The sequence below is a fragment of the Vigna angularis genome, chromosome 1 (genome assembly GCF_016808095.1).
Source record: "Vigna angularis cultivar LongXiaoDou No.4 chromosome 1, ASM1680809v1, whole genome shotgun sequence".
Taxonomy (NCBI): domain Eukaryota; kingdom Viridiplantae; phylum Streptophyta; class Magnoliopsida; order Fabales; family Fabaceae; genus Vigna; species Vigna angularis.
The window spans coordinates 14116584-14141469 of NC_068970.1; the positions used below are offsets into that span (position 1 = coordinate 14116584).

At 31.6% G+C, this 24886-nt stretch overlaps 3 protein-coding genes and 1 long non-coding RNA gene across 9 annotated transcripts; 2 read left to right on the forward strand and 2 right to left on the reverse strand.

Annotated features, from left to right (window-relative positions):
• Nucleotides 1-1301: 1301 nt before the first annotated feature.
• On the forward strand, nucleotides 1302-3459 carry LOC108339200 (uncharacterized). Of its 6 annotated transcripts, none has more exons than XM_017576340.2 (4): nucleotides 1302-1513; nucleotides 1802-1916; nucleotides 2012-2125; nucleotides 2226-3459. In XM_017576340.2, exons 2-4 carry the CDS (start codon nucleotides 1881-1883, stop codon nucleotides 3150-3152), a joined length of 1077 nt encoding a protein of 358 aa, XP_017431829.1. In that variant the 5' UTR covers nucleotides 1302-1513; nucleotides 1802-1880; the 3' UTR covers nucleotides 3153-3459. The 6 variants fall into 6 exon arrangements, with proteins under 6 accessions (XP_017431829.1, XP_052726863.1, XP_052726871.1 ...); XM_052870903.1 differs by lacking the exon at nucleotides 1302-1513 and adding an exon at nucleotides 1582-1606; XM_052870911.1 differs by lacking the exon at nucleotides 1302-1513 and adding an exon at nucleotides 1613-1752 and having other exon boundaries at nucleotides 1864-1916.
• A 5084-nt stretch (nucleotides 3460-8543) lies between these two features.
• Nucleotides 8544-12444, reverse strand: LOC108323099 (E3 ubiquitin-protein ligase At1g12760). Its single transcript, XM_017555446.2, has 5 exons — nucleotides 11694-12444; nucleotides 10737-10856; nucleotides 10440-10572; nucleotides 9331-9495; nucleotides 8544-8947 (listed from the first exon to the last, which is right to left on the reverse strand). The coding sequence occupies exons 1-5, from the start codon at nucleotides 12236-12238 to the stop codon at nucleotides 8774-8776; spliced, it is 1137 nt and encodes a 378-aa protein (XP_017410935.1). The 5' UTR covers nucleotides 12239-12444; the 3' UTR covers nucleotides 8544-8773.
• A 4348-nt stretch (nucleotides 12445-16792) lies between these two features.
• Nucleotides 16793-18915, reverse strand: LOC108341990 (uncharacterized). Its single transcript, XR_001833328.2, has 3 exons — nucleotides 18767-18915; nucleotides 18549-18621; nucleotides 16793-16987 (listed from the first exon to the last, which is right to left on the reverse strand). It is a non-coding gene; the product is annotated as an uncharacterized LOC108341990 (long non-coding RNA).
• Nucleotides 18916-21610: 2695 nt separating this feature from the next.
• Nucleotides 21611-24723, forward strand: LOC108333860 (replication factor C subunit 2). The gene is made up of 7 exons (XM_017569324.2): nucleotides 21611-21921; nucleotides 22008-22114; nucleotides 22194-22295; nucleotides 22770-22965; nucleotides 23996-24124; nucleotides 24197-24391; nucleotides 24464-24723. Exons 1-7 carry the CDS (start codon nucleotides 21769-21771, stop codon nucleotides 24572-24574), a joined length of 993 nt encoding a protein of 330 aa, XP_017424813.1. The 5' UTR covers nucleotides 21611-21768; the 3' UTR covers nucleotides 24575-24723.
• Nucleotides 24724-24886: the final 163 nt, after the last annotated feature.

A 24886-nucleotide genomic window follows, 5' to 3' on the forward strand; every position in this document is an offset into this window, starting at 1 on the left:
TCAACAAAATTATTTGAATCTACATATTAAATAATAGCATGTTTGAAGATGAAAAATGATATTTTTGACACTCTTTGTTTTTGGATATAATTTGATAACCTTATTATAATAGTATAATAATATAATATTTAAAATTATCTTGTTAATTTAAACATTTATATTGTCATATTATTATAACTTTCTACAAAGTAAATTATATATAAAATAAAATTTTAAAAATATCATTATTCTTTGAAGATATATGACTTTAATATTAAAACATTGTTTCGTGAGAAGCAAAAAATGCTTGCTTTTACTTGAGTATCTGTTTGGTAGGATGAGAACAAAATTTATAATAATTAGCAAAATGGTATTTTTATTTGGAGGACGAAAAATGAAATGATTTAGCCAAACTCATCAAATGAAATAATGGTAGTCTTAATGAAATTTAAAAAAAAAGTGTAGCTCAATCCTAGTTTAGCACACAAAAAGTTAAAAAAAAAAATCAAAACTACATTGTTATAGCCCTCTTTTTTTATTGAGTTCGACTATGTTAATGATTAAAGTTTATTGAAGGCATGTTCACAAAAACATATATTAGTTAAATACCGTTGAGTAGTTTCTTACATGTTTCCAAATACATTATAATATACTCACATAAAAAATCTTCAATTTAATGTGAAAGCAATATTTTAATGTTTAGATGGACACAGGAGAGGTATTAAATGCAAATAGAAATTTGAGATTTCTCTTTAAAAAATTGTCTTATTGCCCAAACAAAACATTTTCATATGATTTTCTTTCGTTTTTTTCTTGCAACTCGTCAAATGGCTCTTTCATTCCTAGCAAAGCATGAAGACAGAGTAGCACAATTTTCAAAGGTGTTAGTTTCATCACAAGAATCAACTGTGAACAACTGTTGAAAAAGTGATAATGGTTTTACTGTTAACAATAATCTCTAGAATCTTACTTTTATGTTGAATTTGATCTCATTGTGCTTGTAGTTGCAGACCAAATTTCTTTCCCACTCAATTCCGTTCAGGTTTTTTGCCGGGATTTCATCTTAATGTCTAGCAGAAAGTTACTAAAGAGTCTCTTTCAAGTACTTAACAGTTAACCAATTTTCCCAGTAATTAAGGAAAATTATAACAGTAACTCTGATATAATGCTTAGCAAAAAGATTCATTGACACAGTTTCCTTGGAATCACACATGACATGAGGCCATGGTTTTGTTGAAATTCTCCCATTATTGTGAAATGGTCATTTTCCATCGAAAATATAAAATTCCCATTGTGACGTTGCTCTACCAATAAACACAGATGGTGATGCTGTTGCCATTGGAAAGCCTCACCTTAAAACTCTCACTCATAACGTGTTCTTTACCTCAATTGATGGAGCTAAGAATCAAAGCGAGGTTGAAATTTTAATCAAACCCATAATAAAAAAGTATTATAACGGAGAATCCTTTGCAATCCATGCTTACAGCAATAGGAGATGCCACCACAAGTTCATCATCACCTACTATCCTAGAGGGTTGCTATTGTCCTTGTCGGCTTAATCATTTTCTTTTACTTTTTTTAATATTTTATCATTAGATTCACATCTTCAACAAGAAATGTCATATTAGTGAGTTTCGCTGGACCAGGTCCTCCTTTCAAATACGCTTTTTTCTTCATATTTTTTTCCCTTATTCTTCATTTTGAAGCTGCCTTCTTTTTTGTCCATGGTATCCCAATTCTAATTAGGACTCGTTAGTCACTACCCTTAAACAGGTTTTCAATTAGTTTAACTTTATAACTTTATGTTGTCCAATTTTGCTAGGGGAAGAAACTAAAGTGGTATTTGCACACTGAAAAATAACTACTACCTTTTGCTTCTTTAAGGAGTGAAAAATATTGCCATGGGAACAAACAGGGAGGATCATGGAGGATCTGGGGTAAAGTGATCAACATTCATGGCTTATGCAGTTTATGTTTCTTGTTGATTTTATTTCAATTGCAAAAGCTTGAATAATCCTATACCTTATGTCAGGTAACTTATCAGGAAATGGCAGAAGATGAAGCCAAGGACATTCAGAATGTTTTTGTAGTACCTATACACAAATTAATAGCAGAGAATCCCAAGTCAAACAGTTTGGTTATAAAGGTAAGTAGCAAACTCTCACTTTAGTTGTTTCTGGTACAGACATATGATGCTATATATTCCATGGAAAATTAAGCAGTGGGCATAATTTGTACCAAAACAGAAACCACATGTGGTGATTCCTCCTCATATCATAGCAGAAGCCATATCAACGATCCGTGATATTGACATTAGATGGTCGGGTCCAATAACACTGAAAGAAATGGAATATGTTGAACAGTATGTGTTGGCAAAGTACCCTGAATATGCTGGCCTGATTGAAGGGGATGGGAATGGCATAGACATGTCTAGCTTTATTATCAATGAGGAACCTTCAGAATCTATGTCAGATGACAGGAAAAAGTCACCAAGAGGGACCTTTAGAGAACCTTTATTTGGTAGTAATCTCCCTGAAATGGATAGGACCCAGTTGGAGCCATCAAGATTACTGGATATTCTCACAAAAAAATCCTCCTTTCCAGGAAGTTTCATTTCAATCCCAGAAATCCAAGCCCAAAACAAGGTTTTGAAGCATTGTGGGTTGCCTGATGAAGAGTACCTGGTTCTCTTCACTCCAAGTTACAAGGATGCAATGATGTTGGTGGGGGAGAGCTACCCTTTTGTGAGGGGAAACTATTACATGACAATTCTCAGGGAAGAGGAAGACTATATCAGGGAATTTGCTTCTTTTAAGGAATCCAAGGTGATTCTGGCACCCAAAACTTGGCTGAATTTGAGGATAAGAGGGTCACAGCTTAGTCAAAATTTTAGAAGGAAGTGTAAGGTTAGCCTGAAAGGCTTATTTGCATATGAAGCAGATGTGAATGGGACTAATCACTGGGTCTCAGAGGCTCATAGGAACTACTGGCATGTTCTGCTTGATGCCTCTGCATTGGTGCTGGGAAAGGACAGGTTTTGCCTTGGCCTTCACAGGCCTGATTTCTTAGTCTGTTGTCTTGATAACACTCATTCCAATCCTTCAAAAATCACTTGCCTCTTAGTCAGAAAGAAATCTTTTGACACCTCCACTGCTTCTTCTCAGGCCAATTGATGGGTGAGAATGAGTACTCCTTTGAACTGCATTGTCTTAACTTGTATCAAGAACTCGGTTTAACAGTAAATTTTCCTTGAGTATTCTGTAGATTGAATAAAACTTTTGACACATACAGAGAAAACCCCTTATGACTGGTTCATATGTAATTCGGTATCTGTATTCGTCATTCATTACTGATCATTTGGGCGGTTTGTATTTTACTACAAGGAGAAATTCTGATCCGTGCTTGGTTTTTGTGGCCGAACCATAATAGTTAATCTCTTGTAAAGAATTAAAGAGTTTTAGTCGCTACTATTTTGGCTTATGGGAAAGTATTCAGGTGCTCAAATCAAATCTTATAAAACTGAGAAAAGACTGATTTAATTACCACCATGAAGATCTAGTAACTTAAAAAAATGGAGATGCAATAACATTACATTCAAGTTTTTTTTTATAGAAAATGCAGATGCATGAATGTGTCATAGTGCAGTCTCAAACAATAAAACATGAGAACAAAGAAAATTGATATATTCAAATATTTGACTTTTTATACAATAAAATAATAAGATTTTTATACAACACATCTCTTATATATTTCATATATTCAAAACAATTTTTAGGTATTACTGTCAAGATAAAATTGTTGGAAAAAAAGTTTTCAAATTTAAAATTCATTGAAAAAGTTTGATGTCCAAGTTGAAAAAGTATATGAAGATTCATATTCTAACTTTTAAAGATCAAATGTTATGATATTGGAATCCACAATAGCCAAAGAAGATAACGATGATAAATGAAGAAATATAATGAAGAATGTCAAATTTATTAATTCACTAAAGTTCCACAATGAAAAATATGAAGAAGAAAACAACAAAAAAAGTACTATAAAAATAAATAGTTGTTTTTTGAGTTGTAACCACAACCCAATAGATCTCTTGGGTGCATGAGGGATTTGGATAGTTGTATTGCAAGGTTTGTAATTTTTGTTAGAAAAATTGTGCAAGAAGAATTTAAAGTTTTGTCCATAAAAAATTACATGAGAAGAGTATGTGTGTCTTTAAATTTATGCTCTTATTTGTGTGTGCTTCCACTTGAAGAGATTCTTTTACTATTGTGTGATTCCCAGTAGTGGTATGGAAGAGGAGTTAGTGTATGTGTGGTTGAGTCTGACTTGTTTAAGGTGATGTTGGTGATAAATTCTCCTTGAGTATCAATGAGTTGTGAGCAACAATGATGTAGAAGTTGTTTATAATGAATCTAATGTACAAGGCAGTAAGGGTTGATGACAAAAAAATATTGTCATCATCAATGACTCCTTGCATATGCTTGGTTTTTATGGCTAAACCATTTTTCTACAATAGTTAATCCCTTTTGAAGAATTAAATAATTTTAGTCGCTATTATTTTAGCTTGTGGAAAAGTATTTAGGTACTCAAATCAAATCTTATGAAACTGAGAAAAGACTGATTCAAATACCAGCACGAAGATCTACTAACTTAAAAAAATGGAGATGCAATGACATTACATCCAAGTTTTTTACGAAAAATGCAAGAATGTGTCATCGTGCAATCTCAAACAATAAAACATGAGAACAAAGAAATTTGATATATTGCAAATATTTGACTTTCTATTACATTTTGCTCTCTCTATATATAAAATACATTAATAAAATAAAATAATATTATTTTTATAAACATATTTCTTATATATTTTATATATTGAAACAAATGGTTAGGCATTGCTATAAAAATAAAATTGTTGGGAAAAAAGTTTTCAAATTCAAAACTCATTGAGAAAATTCTAGTGACGTGAGAAAAATGTAAATTATTTACTGTTTTGTTGGAAAAGATATACAAATCCCAAGATCCTAAAAAAAATGTCAAGATTATAGAAGATGAATTAAAGGATGAAGTACTTACAACATTATGTGTTACAACCAACAAATCTACAAAAGGTTGGATTACAAATAGTGGTTGTACAAACCATATGACTCACAATGAAGCACTTTTCAAATAGCTCAACCGATCAAATATTTCCAAAGTAAAAATTTGAAATAAAGAATAATTTGTTGTAAAAGATACAAGAAGAATTGTTGTTAAAATTCATTTAGGCATCAAATTAGTTTTTTTATGTTTGATATATTCCTAATATTACTTAAAATTTGTTAAATGTTCATCAAATATCATAAAAAGGTTATAAGGTTTCTTTTGAAAACAAACTTTGTGTAATCAAAGATGCTAACAACATAGAAGTATTCAAAGTTCACATTAAAGATAAATGTTTTACTTTGAATTTGATGAAGGAGGAATTGACTACAAATGAAAAGGATATGAAATAATAATCAAAATGAAAAGATAAATATCTCTTAACGAAGTTTCATGTCCAAGTCGAAAAAGTATACGAAGACTGACATTCTAACTTTCATCAAAGGTCTAATGTCATTATCATGGAATCCACAATAGACAAAGAAGATAACGATGGTAAAAGAAGAAATATAATGAAGAATGTCTAATTTATTGATTCACCAAAGTCCCACAATGAGTAATATGAAGAAGAAAACAACAACAAAAAAGTACTATAAAAATAAAGAGGTTATTTTTTTGAGTTGTAACCACAACCCAATAAATCTCTTGGATGCATGACGGATTTGGGTAGTTGTGTGTCATTGCAAGGCTTATAATTTTTGTTAAAAAAATTGTGCAAGAAGGATTTGCAGTTTTGTCCATAAAAAACAGCATGAGAAGAGTATAAGTGCTTTTAAATTTTTGCTCTTATTTGTGTGTGCTTCCACTTGAAGAGATTATTTTACTATTGTATGATTCCCAATGTGGTATGGAAGAGGAGTGGTTAGGCATGTTGACCATAACCAACTTTACATGTTGCATCTTTAGATAAAGATTATCTTTATCATTCTTTTTGTGTTATAACTTTGTTAATGTATGTGTGGTTGAATCTGGCTTGTTTAAGGTGGTGTAGGTGATGAATTCTCCTTGAGTATCAATGAGTTGTCAACAACAATGACGTGGAAGTTGTCAATAATGAATCTAATATACAAGGCAGTAAGGGTTGATGACGAGAAACTATTGTCGCCATCAATGACTCCTTGTAGATCACTAGTGCCAAGAGAAATTCAAGCAAATATGTTAGTAACATGTTAGATATTTGTTGTAAAGCATGTAATACTTTTAATGGAGATAAATTGGTTTTTTAGTGTGTTCACCAAAGCCTCACATTGAGTTATATGAAGAAGAGAGTAACAAAATAAAGTATTAAAGTACTATAAAAATAAAGAATTGTATTTAAAGTTATCATCACAACCTAATAAGTCTCTTGGATGTATGAGAGACTTGGTAGTTATATGTCATTGGAAAATTTTCAATTTTTGTTAAAAAAACTTTATCATAATAATATGTAATTTTGCCTAAAAAAATTGTATAAAAGCTTACAATTTTTTCTCTTATTTGTGTTTTCAACCTAAACAAACTCTCGGTGATAAGTCAAAGAAAAGTAAAGATGACGTCAATTCATCATGTCCTTTATGTCTTAAAAATAATATAAAAAGATGACAAATGATTAAAAAATATAAAGAATATACATATATATATATATATATATATATATATATATATATATATATATAGATTAATTAATGTATGAGTTTTATAAATTAATAAACAATTAATTAATTAAAATTATAACTTATTCATCTACTCTATATATTAGAAATAATTTAACACTATAGTTTTAAAATAGTTGGTGCTCAATCTCACATAATTTGTTTATTTTATTTTAAAACTTAAATTTTAATATTAAAAATACTAATAATTAAGATAAACTTGCATTACGATATAAATATCTATCATATATCTAATTTATAATTTGTTTTAAAAATATTTATTTTTGTAAATTAATGATAATTTGTTTTTAATTTTTTACCAATATAAAGAAGCATCCATCTTGTGTATTGCACAAAATACATACAAGGACATTCCAAAAACATATATGTGTGTTTTTATTTTAAAATGTATTTTACAAATTAAGTTTTAAGAAGTAACAATACAATAAATTTTTAATATGTATTCAAATTTAACGGTATAATATGAAAAATAAGTGTTTTCTAAATTAGGTGAGAAGTACTTCCTATTAAAAAAAAATTTGCAGCCACCCACACGTTATCACTAGTTTTCAACTACTTCCCATCATATAACCACACACACACACTTCTCATTTAATAAGTTCAATAAATATACCACCAGCACAGTACACATAATTTAATACAGTTTCATAGACAAAAGAAAATCCTTTCAATTAAAATTTTGAGTTATATGAACGTTTGAAATAAATCATAATAAAAATACATTTATTTAAATATCTATACAATATTAAATTCATACTTGAATGAAGAATATATTACATTTTACATTTTGTTATTTTAAACATTTTACAAGCAATAATAATTAAAAATATTATTTTTAAATATACAGTTATGGTTATATATATATATATATATAATGTTTAATTATATTGACACTCATGTATCGATATTTAGGTATTTTTGTGCCGTTACATGGCTGGTATATTTATTGAACTTCTGTTAAAATGAAGAACAATCAAAGGTTAAGTCAAAATAGTCAACATTATTACTTAAAAAATTCACAAGACATTTTTTAATTGAAAATTTTAATATTTTATATTTATAACTAGCATTTATCACAGTAAAAAAATCATTATATAAAGTGTCTGGTTAGAATTTTCAAATACAAAATTATGAAATCTCTTCATTCAAAAAGCTTTTTTATTTAAATCATAACATAATAAATTTACACGACGTATGGTTGACTAAAATTTCATTTTCTTGTAGAACACTAGATTTAATATTTTCTTCACGAACATGAAATGTACCACACATGTACATATTCGAAACTCGTAATAGACATATAACCACCCATCATTATCAATAATAAAAACTGATGTCAAAACCTAAACCCTTCGAATTTCTCCCAGAATGTTTGTGTAAGAAACATTATGAACCATATTTGGAATGTATAAAACTACAACCAAGCCACCAATATCAGATGAACGCAAAACCATAATTCGAACTTCTGAACTGTCAAGTGATTCAGCAAAAACAGGAGCTGCAAATTTTCAAAGACCAAAAGTTCTTCCTCAGATTCAGCTTTGTAGTCACACATTATTTGGTCTTGCTCTTCAGCAATAGAACCAGCAACCAATCGAGATAGTGGTAAATAATCCAACACTTGCAACAGTCTCAATTTGAATTCAGAAAATCAGTGACTAAGAAGGTGGTAGGTTGAACCTACCGTTATCAAATGGTACACCTAGACATACTTATGTTTATAAAAGACAGTATACTCTCAAAGAACGGTGATGATAAAAAATATTCAAAAAATGACAACCAAACTGCCTCGAGATGATTATTTACTGTATACAATGAGCAGATGTACATAACCAGAAAGAAGCCACTCAAAACGAAGAATAATCGAAACAACTATCACTACGAGAGTATGCAGCAGCAGCAACTACAATAAAGGCCTGTATTGGATTATATGAACAAGTTGTGCCTAATATACTGTAAACCAAAAGATATGCAATTTCCCCAGCAGGCTGCTAGAACTTTTCTGACTAAACTTCGTCTTGACCATGACCGGTACTTTTCAAGATATTGTACTTGCACAGGGGGCAAGTAGCATTGATATGCAGCCATTTGTCCACACAGGAACAGTGAAAATGGTGGCCACAAGGAAGTTGCCTAAGTTCAACTCCATCATCATAAGCAGAAAGACAGATACAACATTCCTACAGTTTGCAAACCAAAATTTTTCAGATTAGCCGCACAACAGAGGGTGCAATCAGTTTTTCTAAAGCAAATTATCAATCTCATCAAAATTATCTACCATTTTCTGGAACCACTTTGTCGAATTCCTTCCAACATAAAATTAGATTGAAAAGCAAGGCCAAAAAGGAAGAGATGGAAGGCGGAATAAATACATAACGGATTCTCCATTCTGGGAATGTGTTCAAAAAATGACTCTGTGCTATGGCTTATAATAAGGCCATTGTTTTGGACCAAACATGGATTTCCCTTTGAAATATATTGAAAAAGACAGACAGAGCAAAAAGAATACGACGGAAAGGGAGAAAAAGGCCAAGCCAACACATAACAAAAATGAGCAGTATACCGCATCCTCGTCAGAAAGAACATGTTCAATGGGAGAATCAGTATCGCATTCAGTCATTATTCCTCCAGCAGTTCCTTGTGTATTCCCAGCAAGTTTCTCATTAATTTCGGTTTTCTGGAACTTGAACTTTGACAATTGCTCAATATCCTCTTTTGATGCCCCTTCCTGCTTTTTTTAATCCCGGACAAATGAGAAAAAAGAGATTAGACATGAAACAGTACAATTACTAGATAACTAGATTACAACAATTATCACAATTAAATACTCAAGAATCAATAAAACATTCACAATGAACCAAGCTGTAGGAAAGTAATCATATGACAAGTTTTACTCCTCACAAATCCTAAAAGGCCAACAATGTCAACCTGGATGAAGCATACAAATCACAGGATAAAATGTTATCTAAAAAACAAAAATATACAGGACGTGCCAAACTTAGTAAAAGAGACAAAAATTAGTGTCTAGAAGATCAGGTAAGAGACACAACTGAGTCAAACAGTGCTTCTGGTTTGCTACGGGTGAGAACTCCCTCAGAAAGTCAAATAGCATTATCCAGCTCAAAATACAATGGGCTAGCCTAGGTTATTCACCTTAAACAGTAGAACATACACAGTTCTTCCTTTGTAACAATTCATGGAACTCAGTAAATACAAGGCATAATAAATCAATCTTCATGTGTCGCAATCATATTCCATTCCAAATTTCTGCTAAGAATCTTATACACTACAAGTCCTATTAAAGTCCTACCAAAACTAGCAACAGTAATGAAAATTAAAAATTTCACATATTTTGGCCGCACAAGACAGTTTTTCCTTCACATCCAACACCGTTTGATCTACAAAAAATAGATCCTAGAAGCTAGCATATGTGTCTCTTTCTACCAAATAGAAAATCTATATGTATTCTATGTGCATCCTTCAATTTCATTTAGCTTCAATAAATTCAAAAACTCAAACATTTGGAGCCATAAATATCACTAATTTTCTTTAAAGACTCGGTAGATAAATGTTGATAAGTAGAGGGAAATTTAAGGACATGAACACTTGAGGTGATAGATTCGTACATCCATACCAACTCAAACAAGAACCAGTAATGACACCATGATGTACCTGGTCTGCAACTGCATACAGGAGTGCAATGATACATGGAAGACAACAGCAAACAGCTATACCAATGATGCATGCTAGTGCAATGCAGAAAACGACAAAGAAAACATCAAAACCCAGGAAGGCTATACATAACCTGCAAAGCAAGTAGAATTTGTCAAAGGTAATCAACCAAAATAACTGTAGGTTTTCCAAAAAGGAAAATAAATTACACATAAATACAATAACAGAAGTATGAACAAGTTGCACAAGCACACGAGTCAGATACAAGACAAGAGAGAGAGGGAGAGAGAAACAAACCAGTAAAGCAGAGGAGAATGTTGGACCAGAGCTTCACTGTCAGCTGATATCCAATAGAATCCAACAACCCACCAAATGAATGAAAACATTGTGTTGGCTGACTCCAAATGCTTGGCCATACTGTTTGAGGAAACAACATAAAAACTCATAACATTAAATAATAAAAATGATGAATGAATTAATAATTGATGGTACTATTTCCCGATCTAAATAAATATTGGACATGTTGTATTATTTTTCCAAGCTTACCTTCTGATTATTTTGAAGAGATGGCAAAAAGAAATGGGAAAACAAACTGCAACAAACTGACCCACATATAACCTTGCTGGAAATTATATCAGGCGAATAGAGAATTTTTCCCTAATCATCCATCATTTAGATTTCCAGACTTAGCCACCATACTGCTGTGCTCAAACATAATGTGTTACTAATTTGTCTGTACATAAAACATACACATTTCCACCCGTTTAAAGAGAGTGGATAGAAAAAAACTTTAGTATCTAACAATTCAGACAATTATTAGATGAGAGAGCCTTTTTTATCACCTATTCCTACAAAGTTACATCATTCATTTCACACTCACTCAAACCAATTTGAGTGAGATTTTAGATCCAAGAGTATTACAAAAAGTCGGAAAATCAGAGCATTTGATATATTTTGAACTGACAAAATTCTTTTTTAACTAAGCAACTGAGAAACCCAAAATCTCCCCGCGGTTTCCTGAAGCGTGAACTGAAGGTTTGGCAGAGTTTTCAATTAAACCACGTATATCATGAAACTTAAATTAGTTAAACGACTTTCAGTTACATCATAGTAAACAATTAAAAGCATGCTGGTTCCTTAAATTCATTTGGCAAACACAATTCATTATAGTCCAGCGCTATAGTAATAAATGCATATGAAATGAAAAAAGAAGAGAAAAGTACTCATATAGTAATAAATGCATTAGAAATTTACCTTATACTATCGTCCTCGAGCTGCGGCAACGACACGTAGTGTCCAGAGCCTTCCATCGAAGCCGAACTCAAATCCCCGCTGCCGCCAACAGCAACGGCGGCGCTGGACTGTTCACGGCGGCGCTGGCGCCTCCGGTACTCAACGCACACGCACCCGACGTGAAGAACGCACTGCATAGCGTAGCCTACAATCCAACACCGCAGGGGCATATTCGGATTCTCGTTGCGACTAAGAATCAAGACGGTGGCGGCCGCGGCGACGAACGCGAAGTTCCAAAGAATATCCAAGACTACGACGGGCTTCGAATAGGCCCAATCGCTCTGTCTTTCTTCCAATTGCTCCGCCGCCGCCTCCCGCACCACCATCGACGGCTCGCGCATCAGTCGGCGTCCGCTCGCCTGCCGAAGGAAGCGCGCCGCCTCGCGTAGGCTGGGGCGGCGGAGGAGACGGCGGCCGGAGTTAGAGTCATCGGAAGAGGCGCCGAGGAACGGCGTGGGATCGGCGCCTTCCTCGGAAAAATGGTTAGGTGACCTTGTCGTGGCCATGTGAGGCGCTTTAGGACATCTGAATCTGAATCTAGCCGAGACAGTGCAGAAGAACAAGGGATTCCAGAAATCGACGATTCAGCGGGGGTGAATATGGAAATACCTATTATCTGAAATCGAAATTAAATAACTATTATTTTTCTCAGAGTTCAATGTCTATGAGATATCACAACGGTGCCGTTTTTATCTTCGTCACGCGCATTCGTCTTTTACCCGCTTAAACAGATCAAGTTCGGGTTTTATTTCTTTTCTACGAGGGAATTTCTTGAAACTTCTCAAGTCTCAAATGTCGGCGTCCTTTTATTTAATTAATAGATAAATAAGGCAGTTATTTGGTAGAAGAGAAGAGTTAAAATAGAAAATTAAATAAATAAAGATATTTAATCATTAGAAAATTCTATTTTATGAAATTTATTTTTTTAGTTTTTTATTTTCTATATGAGTAAGATTGACAAATTTTTTTATAAACTTCTCTGTTTCCATGTAATTATCATGAAAATACTCCCACATACTTTTCTATAAAATTCGTCATCTTACACACACACACACTTAAACGTTAAATATATTACTCTAGTATTTTGAAAATTTTAAGAATCCTTATGAATATTTAGTAGAAAACCTAATTAATATTAATGTTTAATACAACATTTCGTCCTTACTTTTAGGGGTTTGGTTCAAATTGATCATACCTTTTAAAAAAGTTTAATAAGACTCCATATTTCGTTAAAAAATGTTCAATCCGGTCATTTTCGCTCACGCTGTTAAAAACACAACGGTGCAAATGCCACCGTGGCCAAACCTGAGTGAGTTGTGCAGTTTGATGAATATGTGACACGTTTGAAGAGGTTGCACAGTGTAAATATTTAAAAAATATTAAAATGACGTAAGTTAGGTGCAAATCCCAACAGCCACCAATGTCAGACCGAGACCGGTGGGGAACCACACCGATGTATCCCGGTGGGCACTGGAGGGAATCCGGCGAGACCCGGGGGTGCAGGGGAGCCACTAGCTGGGTATCCTCAACGACGGCGGCAGCGGGGGAGGAAGAACGTGCGACCTCCAACGTCTTGTGTGCGAAATAAGAAGCAACCCTAAGATACATTCCAGAACAACTCGAGAGAGTGCACAAGATAGAAACCACCACTTTTTGTCCTCCACCATGAGCGTAGTGAGTAATAGAGAGAAGACTGTGAGTACCAAGGAGTTGTGCAGGGGCCCTTGTTGCAGTCATGGGATTTTCTAGGAACCAAGGGGCTATCGAGAATCTTTGGAGGGTAGTCGTGGGTCGACTAGGTTAAGAATGTAAATAAGAGTAGAAAGTGTTAACGTGTTGTATGAGTGAAATATGACAATAGAGTGCATTGGTGATGAGTTGTGAATAGAGATACCAACATAGGTTTATGGGTATAATAAATTATTATTTTGTAATTGCATGGAATGTTTGATGGGTATTAAATGTATGGAAGTGATATAAATGTTGAGTAATATATTGTTATCACATAATGGTATAAGTACATGTTTTCTTTTTGCAAGTGAAGAGTTTCAATGCATGTGGGGCCAAGGTAAGATGAAGAGAAATATTATATTTCCTTTTTGTATAGTGTAGACGTTGAAATCTAGAGAGTTAGAAGGAGTTCTTGATATTGGCATTTAATGGTTTTTGTGGTACCTACCTTGGGAAGGAAATCATAATATGGTTAATACCAAGTGCATGAAATTGTTGTTGTGCATGTGCTGCTATGTCCCTTGTTGATAGGTAAAGTACGCAAATGATATTTTAGGGTTGCATGGGTAGATTATAAGAATGGTGAAGGGTTACAGGCTAAGGTTTTCGTTGTGCAAATTTTAAATTTTGGGTCTTTAAAATAGGTTTAGGGAAGCTAAAGGAGTTTTCTTTGAAGATATAAAGATTAATGAGAGAGGTGAAGAGGTCATCTAATGGTCATGGTTTTGTTTTAATAAGCAATGATTCTTTGTTTTAGTTATATTTATGTCGTCCTAACAGTGAAATATCTAGTTTTATGGGTTTTGAAAATTATATCATTATTGAGTGGAATAGTATATAGGGTGATATAGGGTGGAATCTGGAGGTGAGTGTATAAAACTGGTGCATTGTTGGGTAGTGTCCAGAAAAATATTTTCTCTTTAATCAATACATCAATATCTCTCTCTTCAACTATTAAAAGCTATTTATGTTTTTCTCTCTCTGCATTTAATTCTTTCAGACAACCATTTACGTTTCTCTCTCTACATTTAATTCTTTCAGTCATGCACAACTCACTCACGTTTGCCACGGTGGCATTTGCACCGTTATTTTTTTAACGGCGTGAGCGAAAAGGACCATATTGAACATTTTTTAACCAAATATGAGACCTTACTGAACTTTTTTAAAATGTATGATCACTTTGAACCAAACCCTTAAAAGTAGGGACCAAATGATGTATTAAACCAATATTAATTGTTTATAATTGATGAAAATATTTGATTAAAATTATAAACAAAATATGAAAAAGAATATTATTATTTGAAATGTTCATAGAGGTCAATTAAGTGTTTGTGTAGTTGAGTACTGGACTAAGGTCATGACTTATTAAATGAACAACATAGACTATTTTGAGATCAAGATTACATGTTTTTCAATTTTAATAACATTATTAGTGTTGTTAAATTAAAATAAGAAATGGAATGTGGAAGAAAGAAATAGAATGTTCTCTCAATCATTTTTATTCATTTATTTTAGTCTTTTATTATATGTATTTATTTTATTCGTGAGAGTGGTCTTTGATAGAAGAATGATTTTGGAAATCTGACTTCAATATCCCCTGACAGAAGTTATGAAAAGTTAATCCTTACTCTGAGTCTTTATATATTATGTTCATAATCAACATTAACATCTCAATCAAATGATATCTCATAATGTGATTAATATGATATCATAAGTATGAACAATTAATTTGTTACCCATACAAATTTTACATGAAACTTCTTTCACCATTCAAAAGTCCAACTATTTGATTTTTATCCAAATATCAATCACTACCTTTTAAAAAAAAACCAATTAATTAGATACACAAATAAAATTAGTGACTAACAATTAAAAGAAAAAAAATACAAATCATCAAACTTATACACTTGTCTCTTAAGCTAACTGGGTGTGTTAATTCAAGAAAAGTAAAGGTACTTTAGAAAAAAAATTATTACTTCACAAAGATTAATGAAGAAGCGGTGATCGATTCTTGAAACTAATGATCAGTGGGCAATGTGTTTTCTCACATAACTAGAGCTGTCAAAATCGGTCACAACCCGCGAGTCAATTCGACTCATCACAGGTTTGAGCTAGGTTGGGTTAAAAAAATTGTATTTTTTTTATACAGGTCAAATTTCAACCCGACTCATTTAAACCCGGCTCATGCGGGTTGAACCCGTGGCTCGCTAATAAATGAGCCGGATTGGGTTGACTCACTAAGTGATCAACTCGTAGTGTGTCGGGTCAGGTCAGGCCGAGTGACCCGTTTTGACAGCTCTACACATAACTGTAAGTTAGGTCTTCTTATACATAATTTAAGTAAGCTTTTAATAAAACTCATATTGGAGAGGATGATAAAGTATTACATTAAAATATGTGTGAATGAGGTGTAACTTGGATAAAAGGAAAGTTAAACTCTACTTTAATATTTATTAATAGAAACTAATATATATGTTAAATTCAACTTTGTTTTTTTATGATGATTATTTTGGATATGATTTTTCATAGCAACAAATTTATATATATTAATTTAAATGCGACAAATTATATATTTTGGATTATAATTTTTAATGTAGAGATTAGTTTTCAATTAGCTAGTTTGTTTACAAAATCAAAATAATTAAGCAGCAAATTAATTCTCAACTAAACAATTAAATTGTGCATTATGAACATTGATTTTTTGACTATCCCATTTAACCATGGATTAATTCACAATTAAGTCATTTTATGAAATTCAATTAGTCTAACCTAACACAACACTACTATTTTAACATAGATAATAACAAATTATCATACACTCATCACTGAGAATGGATGATTAATGATTTCATACCTGTTGATATTATTTGAATCCAAAATAATGTTAATGAAACTTTTTTGAGTTAGATAATATTCTACTTTTAAAATTAGATATAAGAATAAGACTTAATATATAAATAGTTGTTTAATTTCAATATATTTCGTACATATCTCATTTTCACATTTATCATTGTATTAACTTTTATTTTATTTGAATTTAGTAACTTGAATATATATATAAATATATATATATATATTATTTTTATCTTTTTATCATTACTCGACCTTTATTAGATTATTATTTAATATTTTTATAATTATAATTTATCTTCATATTTGATATTGAAAAAAAAATTATTTTTTTACATTAAATACTTGATAGTATAACATTTTTTTATTATAGTTGTCAGTAAAAAAATATTTTGTTAATATTTATAATAGTAAATGAACAATAGATATTGTGACATCCCAAATATATAATAACCACAATCATATAATATAGGCGTCAACATAGAGAATAGTTAGAGTATGACTTGCAATTAAGTACGGAATTTCAGTCATCCAAATATGAAGACAGAATTTTAAACTTAAACAGTTTAGAGTATTCAACACTTCAAGCGTTCAAATAGGAAATTTCTAACTAGACTGCACTACAGCATCAGTGTCCTCTAGTTCTTGCTCCAAAAGTATCTCCTCAACAATTTCTGCTCCCATCCAAGTGGATGATCATCGCAAAAGAAAACATACAAAAGCAACACACCACAAGAAGCAAGGGTGAGCTAGATAAACAAGCAATAATCATATAGTACAATCAATCGATGTCATCATGCTTAGTTACATATAAAAGAACAATTAAAGCATACCCTTTAAACCATGACTCAAACACTCAACAAGACTCATCCGGATTGGTATAATTGTCGAACTATTGGTCGTCTTTGCACTTGCATAGTTCAGCTGGCCCTCCCCAACACTATGCAAGGTAAATCCCCCATCTGTCTATGTCTAAACTCTAAGATTATAGACGAGGACCTCCCTCTACTCTCACTGTTCTTCTCTATTTGAGCATGAACAGTGCTTTGAGTGTAGGGATAGACATACCAGTTCAAAGTTCCATACAGTTATACAGAACAACATTAACACCCCGCACATCACTTTCAATCATCTCACCCTAAGATGTCCAGTTCACACTCAATTTCATCATTTCAATTTGCAGTCACATTATTTCAAGCCACACAGTTCAAATATATGGACATACATACATCATGGCAGTCAAACAACATCAAACCGCTCAAACAGATGTGGAAAAATATGAAACTCACTGAACCGGGTGTCACAACGCACCAAGATGCACGGCAAGACAACAAAAATTTGCACATCGCACCATCCAAGGCTTCTAATTCATATTTTGTACCTAATTAAACTTGTCTAGAAGATTATCAAGCGTTATTAACATGATTTTAAAGTGGTCAATACCCAAGTTTTAACTTAAACTCCCATTTTTTATTAACCTAAGAACCCAATTTCAATTATACCATGTTGAACATGATTTTACTCAGTTTTATGATCCTAACCTGTTCTAATTTACTCATCCCAGCTAGCCAAACTGCCCAATTGCACTCAGGACTACCTATGCTTAAATTCTCTACCTCAGTTCCTTTCAAAAGACTCAAAACAGTACTTCCTTAACTATTTACCCTTCTAACGCGACTAACACATGATTTCCACCTCAACCACTCCTTACTAACCCAATTGGTCATCGGAGAAGAATCAAATGTCTGAACGCATCAGTCTCACCTTCGACGCTAGCACATATGACTAGTTACAACTGACTGGATCAGACTAGGGCTGCTCTATGATCAAGGATGTACCAACTCAGGTTTTTAAGATTCCTCTATCCTACCAACACATTACTCTCAACAAGTCACAATTGATTTATCTAAGTCATCCAAACTGTCCTATGGTATTCTAGACTTCAAATTACTTAACTTCAATACCTCACAGTAACCTAAAACAGTTCCTGTGCACCTACTTACTAACCACATGACCAACATTACATACTCCAAGCCTCTCCAACAAAGCAAGTACAACCAACAAATATATCCAAGTCAAATCAAAATCATCAAACCATGGTTACACAAATTTCACATATTCAACAGGTGCAATTTAAAACATGTTCACCCCAAAATATAGTGTAACAGTAAACCACTCAAAATAAATTAAACAGGCCAATCATACAGCTCCTAAAATATAACTAGCTCCTTTTACCTTAGAGTTGTATTACCAAGCTCACAAGGACGCCCCTTTTTGGTATCTCACACACGCGAACTCAATCCAAACCCTACAACCACCAAAGTGGTGACAGCAACAACTCTTAGAGCTTGATTTGACAGAAACAGGAAAACGAAACCCCTAGTAACATACAACCAGTAATGTTGCATGCTCTAGGTTCGAAGATAGTGAAAGAGAATGGAAAAACGACTTACCGGTCCAAACGAAAATACTATCGGTTCAAAAGGAAGCCTTCGGTGTGGTGAACGTCTAAGCACCTTCCAACTCAAGATTGAACCGTTCAGAGAGCTGGAAATTTATAGAGAAGGCAGAGAATATTTTAGGGCAAAGAGTCTTAGAGAGAGAAGACCTTAGAAAATGAAAAATTATGAGGAGCCCTTCCTAAGGTTAGGTTGACCTTAGTTTGATGGGCCTGACTGTCCCACATAGGGCCCAATGGCCTTAAACTTTTGAGTGTTTCATCCTACACCTCTAACATCTCATCCTACACCTCCAAAAATTCCATTTTTAACCTTCTGACATCCTGCACCTCCAACTCTTTTAAAAATTTCATTTATTCTTTTTCTTATTAAAGACATTTTAATAACTATTTGTTTATTTTATTCTCTTTCTTATTAAAGACACTCTACACCACTTTAAAATTAATTCTAATTTAATTTAAAATTTAAATATTATTTAATATAATTTTATATTTTAATAATTATTAAAATATGATTTATATTATAATAATAGCTATATTAAAAAAATAAAAATAAAAATAAAATAATTAAAATAAAAATAAAAATAAAATAATAATAATAATATAAAAATAAAAATAAAAATAAAATCAAAATCAAAATTTTAGAAAAATTTATTTATATCCGATTATAAATTTATCGGACCTCAATATCCGACTAATGTTTCTAAAATTTTGTTTTTTATTTAAATTTTAATAATTATTTAATTTAATTTAATATTTTAATATAATTTAATATAATTTAATATATTTAAATATATTAAATGTGATTTTTAATATAATTTTTATTTTTATTATTTTTACTCTTATTTTAGTTATTATTAGTTTTATTTTTTAATAAAAATATTATAAAAATATAAATCATATTTTAATAATTATTAAAATATAAAAATATAATAAATAATGCTATAATTTTAATTAAATTAAATATTGATTAAATTTTAAATAAAAAACAAAACTGATTTTCGATAACAAGTTTTTAAAAATTTTTGTTTTTATTTTCAATTTAATAATTGTTTAATTTATTTTAATATTTTAATATAATTTAATATATTTGAATATATTAAGTCAAATTTTATATTATTATTATTATTATTTTATTTTTATTTTTATTATTTTATTTTTATTTTTTTAATATAACTATTATTATATTATAAATCATATTTTAATAATTATTAAAATATAAAATTATATTAAATAATATTTAAATTTTAAATTAAATTAGAATTAATTTTAAGGTGGTGTAGAGTGTCTTTAATAAAAAGAGAAGAAAATAAAAAAATAGTTATTAAAATGTCTTTAATAAGAAAGAGAATAAATGAAATTTTAAAAAAAATTAAAGGTACAGAATGTGAGAAGGTTAAAAATGGAATTTTTGGAAGTACTAGATGAGATGTTGGAGGTGTAGGATGAAACACTCTAAACTTTTTCAGATTCTTACACATATGATACCAATATACTTAATTTTTCTGGAATGAAAATAAAATATAAAAAAAACTAAATTCGTCGAATATAAAAATAAAAATAAAGAAAAAGGTATTTTTTTACTGGAAAATAAAGATAAGATGTTGAAAACTCCCTGTTATCTATGAACAATAAAAGTAATAAAAATGCAGTTTGCAAGTAGAATGGACACAATACATAATATACTCTTAAACAAAGGATGCAAAATATACTTTCTCCCTTCTCCTTCTACATTAATATTCCATTGTTGTTTATTATATTTTGTTCTTGAGTTCATCACGCTAAGTTGCACACTTAGTCAACAACTGCTTTTTATCTGGTCATTATACATTTATATATTAATATCTTTGTTCATTTCATTTTCATTAATTTATGTAAATCTTTATATCGAAAAATTACACCTATTACTCTACTACCAAATAAAATAGCAGTCCAAAAGCACAAATAATCATTAAATTATCTATAATAATTCTATTATCTATTTCAACAATTAGCTTAAAAACCATATTTTAGATTTTTATTTAAAATATATTTTCATTCTTAAATTTATCACAAAATTTGCTCTTGTTTTAAAATTTGATGCAGTTTGATCTCATATTTTAAAAATAAATGAATATAATTATTACCATTAAACAACTTTAAATTTTTTGATTTATCAAAATTTTTAAAAAAATAACAATTTTTAATTTTACATTAAAATTTTGAATTAAAAATATATTTAATCATTTGTTTAGTTAACTAATATTATAAAACTATTTATATCTATATTTTTAGTTCTATATTTTCAAATAATTTATAAGAGTTTTGGGTATTGAAAGGGTCCAATACCTTCTGCAGGTAGAGGTGCAGACTACTTACCTTAAGGTGATCTTGACTCCTAGCAGCAGAGGTGCTCTAAGCAAGTACAATTTATTTGATAAAACTCTTAGATTTTAATTGTCTTTTTATTTTATAGATTTTTTTTCATAAAATTATAATATTATAATACTACAAAATCATATAACTATAAATTAAAATTATAAAATTATAAAATATAAAATCACAAAATTATAAATTTATAAAATTTTAAAACTATTCTTTTAAGATTTGTCGTTAAAACACTTAAATTACTTTTTTAAATTCATCGTGAATCGAATATGAATATTATTATCAAAATTTAAAAACTCATAATAAAAGTTACTCATCATACACTACATTTATTCATTATTTTTATTATTTTTTATTAGTATATGAAAAAAAAAACAAAATTGAATATATAAATAATAAAACAAATATTTTAAAAGTAAAAGAATTAAAAAACATTTAATTTTTGGTTTCTAACAAAATATTCCTTTGGGATTTTTCCTCACACAAATCCAATCCCTGGCATGGGATTTTCCCTCTAAAATGGGGACACAATTCTTCAAAGTTTAAAGTGGTTTGGGACATAGGGTTTTGAGGGTTTTCTCTTTTCATTTGCAACAGTACACTGAAACCCTTGTTTGTTGGTGGCAAAGCATGTCATCGTCTTCCTCAAGTCACACCTATGATGTACCATGGGTAGAAAAGTATCGTCCCAACAAGGTCGCTGACATAGTCGGCAACGAGGACGCAGTCTCCAGGCTGCAAGTCATTGCTCGTGATGGCAACATGCCCAATCTCATCTTATCAGTAAGTTTTTTTCTTTCATTAGGTTTCTTAAATTGAAGTTTTTCCTTTGTCACTCTTTCATTCTATTTCTCATTGTCTCATTTTAGGGTCCTCCTGGGACAGGAAAAACCACTAGCATACTAGCCCTCGCTCACGAGCTTCTCGGACCAAATTGCAAGGAAGGTGTTCTTGAACTTAATGCATCGGATGATAGGTTTGTTCCGTGATTTCACATTTCACTTCTCTGATTGCAACACTTTTCTTTCAATTTATCCTTTTTCTTCTTGTTGTAGAGGAATTGATGTTGTGAGGAACAAGATCAAGATGTTTGCTCAGAAGAAAGTCACCCTTCTCCCTGGGAGGCACAAGATAGTAATACTGGATGAAGCTGATAGGTGAGTTTTGATGATAATCTAATTTTTAGTTCCAATTTTTGCATGTTTCTACACCAACACTATGTACTGTGATTACTCCAGTAGAGGTTTTAGTTTGTTGGAGGCAAATGTGAGTTGGACTCCTGCATTGATTATAAAGGGATAAGAAAAGCTTTGGTGTCTTAGTTTTTTATTCATGTCTCATTAGTGCCAAATCTCTCCATTGTTTATCTATGTAACAATCTAATAAATGGTGTCAGAGCCATTGACTAGGTGAAGGATCTTGAATTATGGATTCTTTGTATGGACAAACATATCCCATTTTGGTAAGCAATAATACAAGTAAGGGTCACCAAATTATGTGATTAATTAAGTTACAGATTATCCGTACAGTGTCTTGTCTTGGTGGTGGACATTTTTGCATTTGTAATATGGTAAGGAAGAAATTTGTCTGCTCTTATTCTGTTTGCCCTCTAATTCATTTTTTCAATTCAGCATGACCACAGGAGCACAACAAGCATTGAGAAGGACTATCGAGATATATTCTAACTCTACACGTTTTGCTCTTGCTTGCAATACTTCGGCTAAGATTATTGAGCCCATTCAGAGTAGATGTGCCATAGTGAGGTTTTCACGGTTGTCTGATCAAGAGATACTTGGTCGACTCATGATTGTGGTTCAAGCCGAGAAGGTACCTCAAAGTTCATTCTGCCTTCAACTATCATAGGACATGCTTGTAGTATTCCTACATGTCAGAGGAGCATAGGATTGACTATATGTCATTATTGCAAATGTCACATTTTATGTATAATAATACAATCACCACTGTCATCATCTGTTTCTTTGTAATTATTTTTCGGTGTCAAAAGCGGAGTTCTTGATTTAGAAGAAAGTTCTTTTCTGTTTTGTTCCCCTTTGCATGTTTTCTTTTCTATGTTAAGTTTTTTCTTGCACAAGTCTTATGACGTGTAATTCTAACGCCATGTTCTCTTTTGATTGTTTGTATATGTATCCATGGTTTTAACTTTGATTCTCTGACCTGTTTAGTCTTTCTCAACTATTGTTTTGCATTCCTTCCTTTCTGGGAATTTTTCATCGTGTATTGTATAATGATTATTGTTGCATAGTTGGGAAGAAAGTGAAAAGAAAAGAGTTTGGAAGCTTTGCTGATTAGGATTATTGTATGTATTTGCTGCTCACTGTTAACTAAGAACCATGCCCTTAAAGATTTGATCATTTGCTTAGTTTTGCTGTCTTTATGTGATATAGTAGTGAAAGGGTTGCAAAAAATTTATGGCAACTAAATCTTATAGGGAGATTTTGTGCATGCATTCTTAGATTTCTATAAGGCGGCCTAATATACTAGGCTTCAACCATTATGGTTATAAAACTGTTTTTATTTGCCACAATTTTTTATGGTTCATGGCATTGCATACTATATAGGTGAAGCAGGGTTGCAATGACAAGAATAATACATCTGCGTTTTAGTAACTACTGTAGTTATTTTTCATTGTTTTCTTTTATTTCTAAATTTATTATAAGTCTCACTAATGAGACCTGTTAGAGTGTGTCATTATAACTGCCATGAGCCACCATGAGAACAGTACCATGCCATAACATTGTGGCATCTCCATGGCTGCTATTTGACAATACTGGTTGCCATCTATTTTGACTTCTATAATATTGATGAAATGTATAACTGAGTCGTGCTCTTGTTGAAGGTTCCCTACGTTCCTGAAGGACTTGAAGCCATCATTTTCACTGCCGATGGTGATATGAGGCAGGCATTGAATAACTTGCAAGCAACATACAGTGGATTCCAATTTGTTAACCAAGCAAATGTTTTTAAGGTTAGAATCAACCATGATTTGTATTTTCCACAGTTTGTCATTGGTTTTGTTGAAATCTATGGTTGGTTTCAGGTTTGTGACCAGCCACATCCACTGCATGTGAAAAATATGGTACGTAATGTGATTGAAGGGAACTTTGATGATGCTTGTTCGGGCCTCAAGCAACTATATGATTTAGGATATTCTCCCACTGATATCATCACGACCCTTTTTCGTATCATAAAAAACTATGATATGGCTGAGTATCTGAAATTGGAATTCATGAAGGTAGCTAATAATCTATTCGCTTTTACACACACACGTGCATAAAGTATCTGACTGACAGTCTTCAAATTGCAGGAAACTGGGTTTGCTCATATGAGAATTTGTGATGGTGTTGGATCTTATCTTCAATTGTGTGGTTTATTAGCTAAGCTTTCCCTAGTTCGAGAGACGGCTAAAGCTGTATGAGCTGGTCTTGAGTGCAACTGAGTTGTCACTGTTTTCACATTTTCGATAGTGTAAAATGTTCTAATGATGTAACTATATTTTCTTATGTTCAGATGCCCATTGATACATCAATGCTTCGCCTTCTTTAACTACGTTGTTTTTAGCTTGGATGAACTGGGTCACTTTTGAACATGTTTTATCTGTGTATAGTACTTATTTATGACATCAATTGTAAAAGAATGTAGGGGTTAGTTACTTTTAACAATGGGGTTATGGGAAGGAAAAAGAACGAACAGCATTTGTTGCAGTCAACAAATCTTTACTGTTAGATTA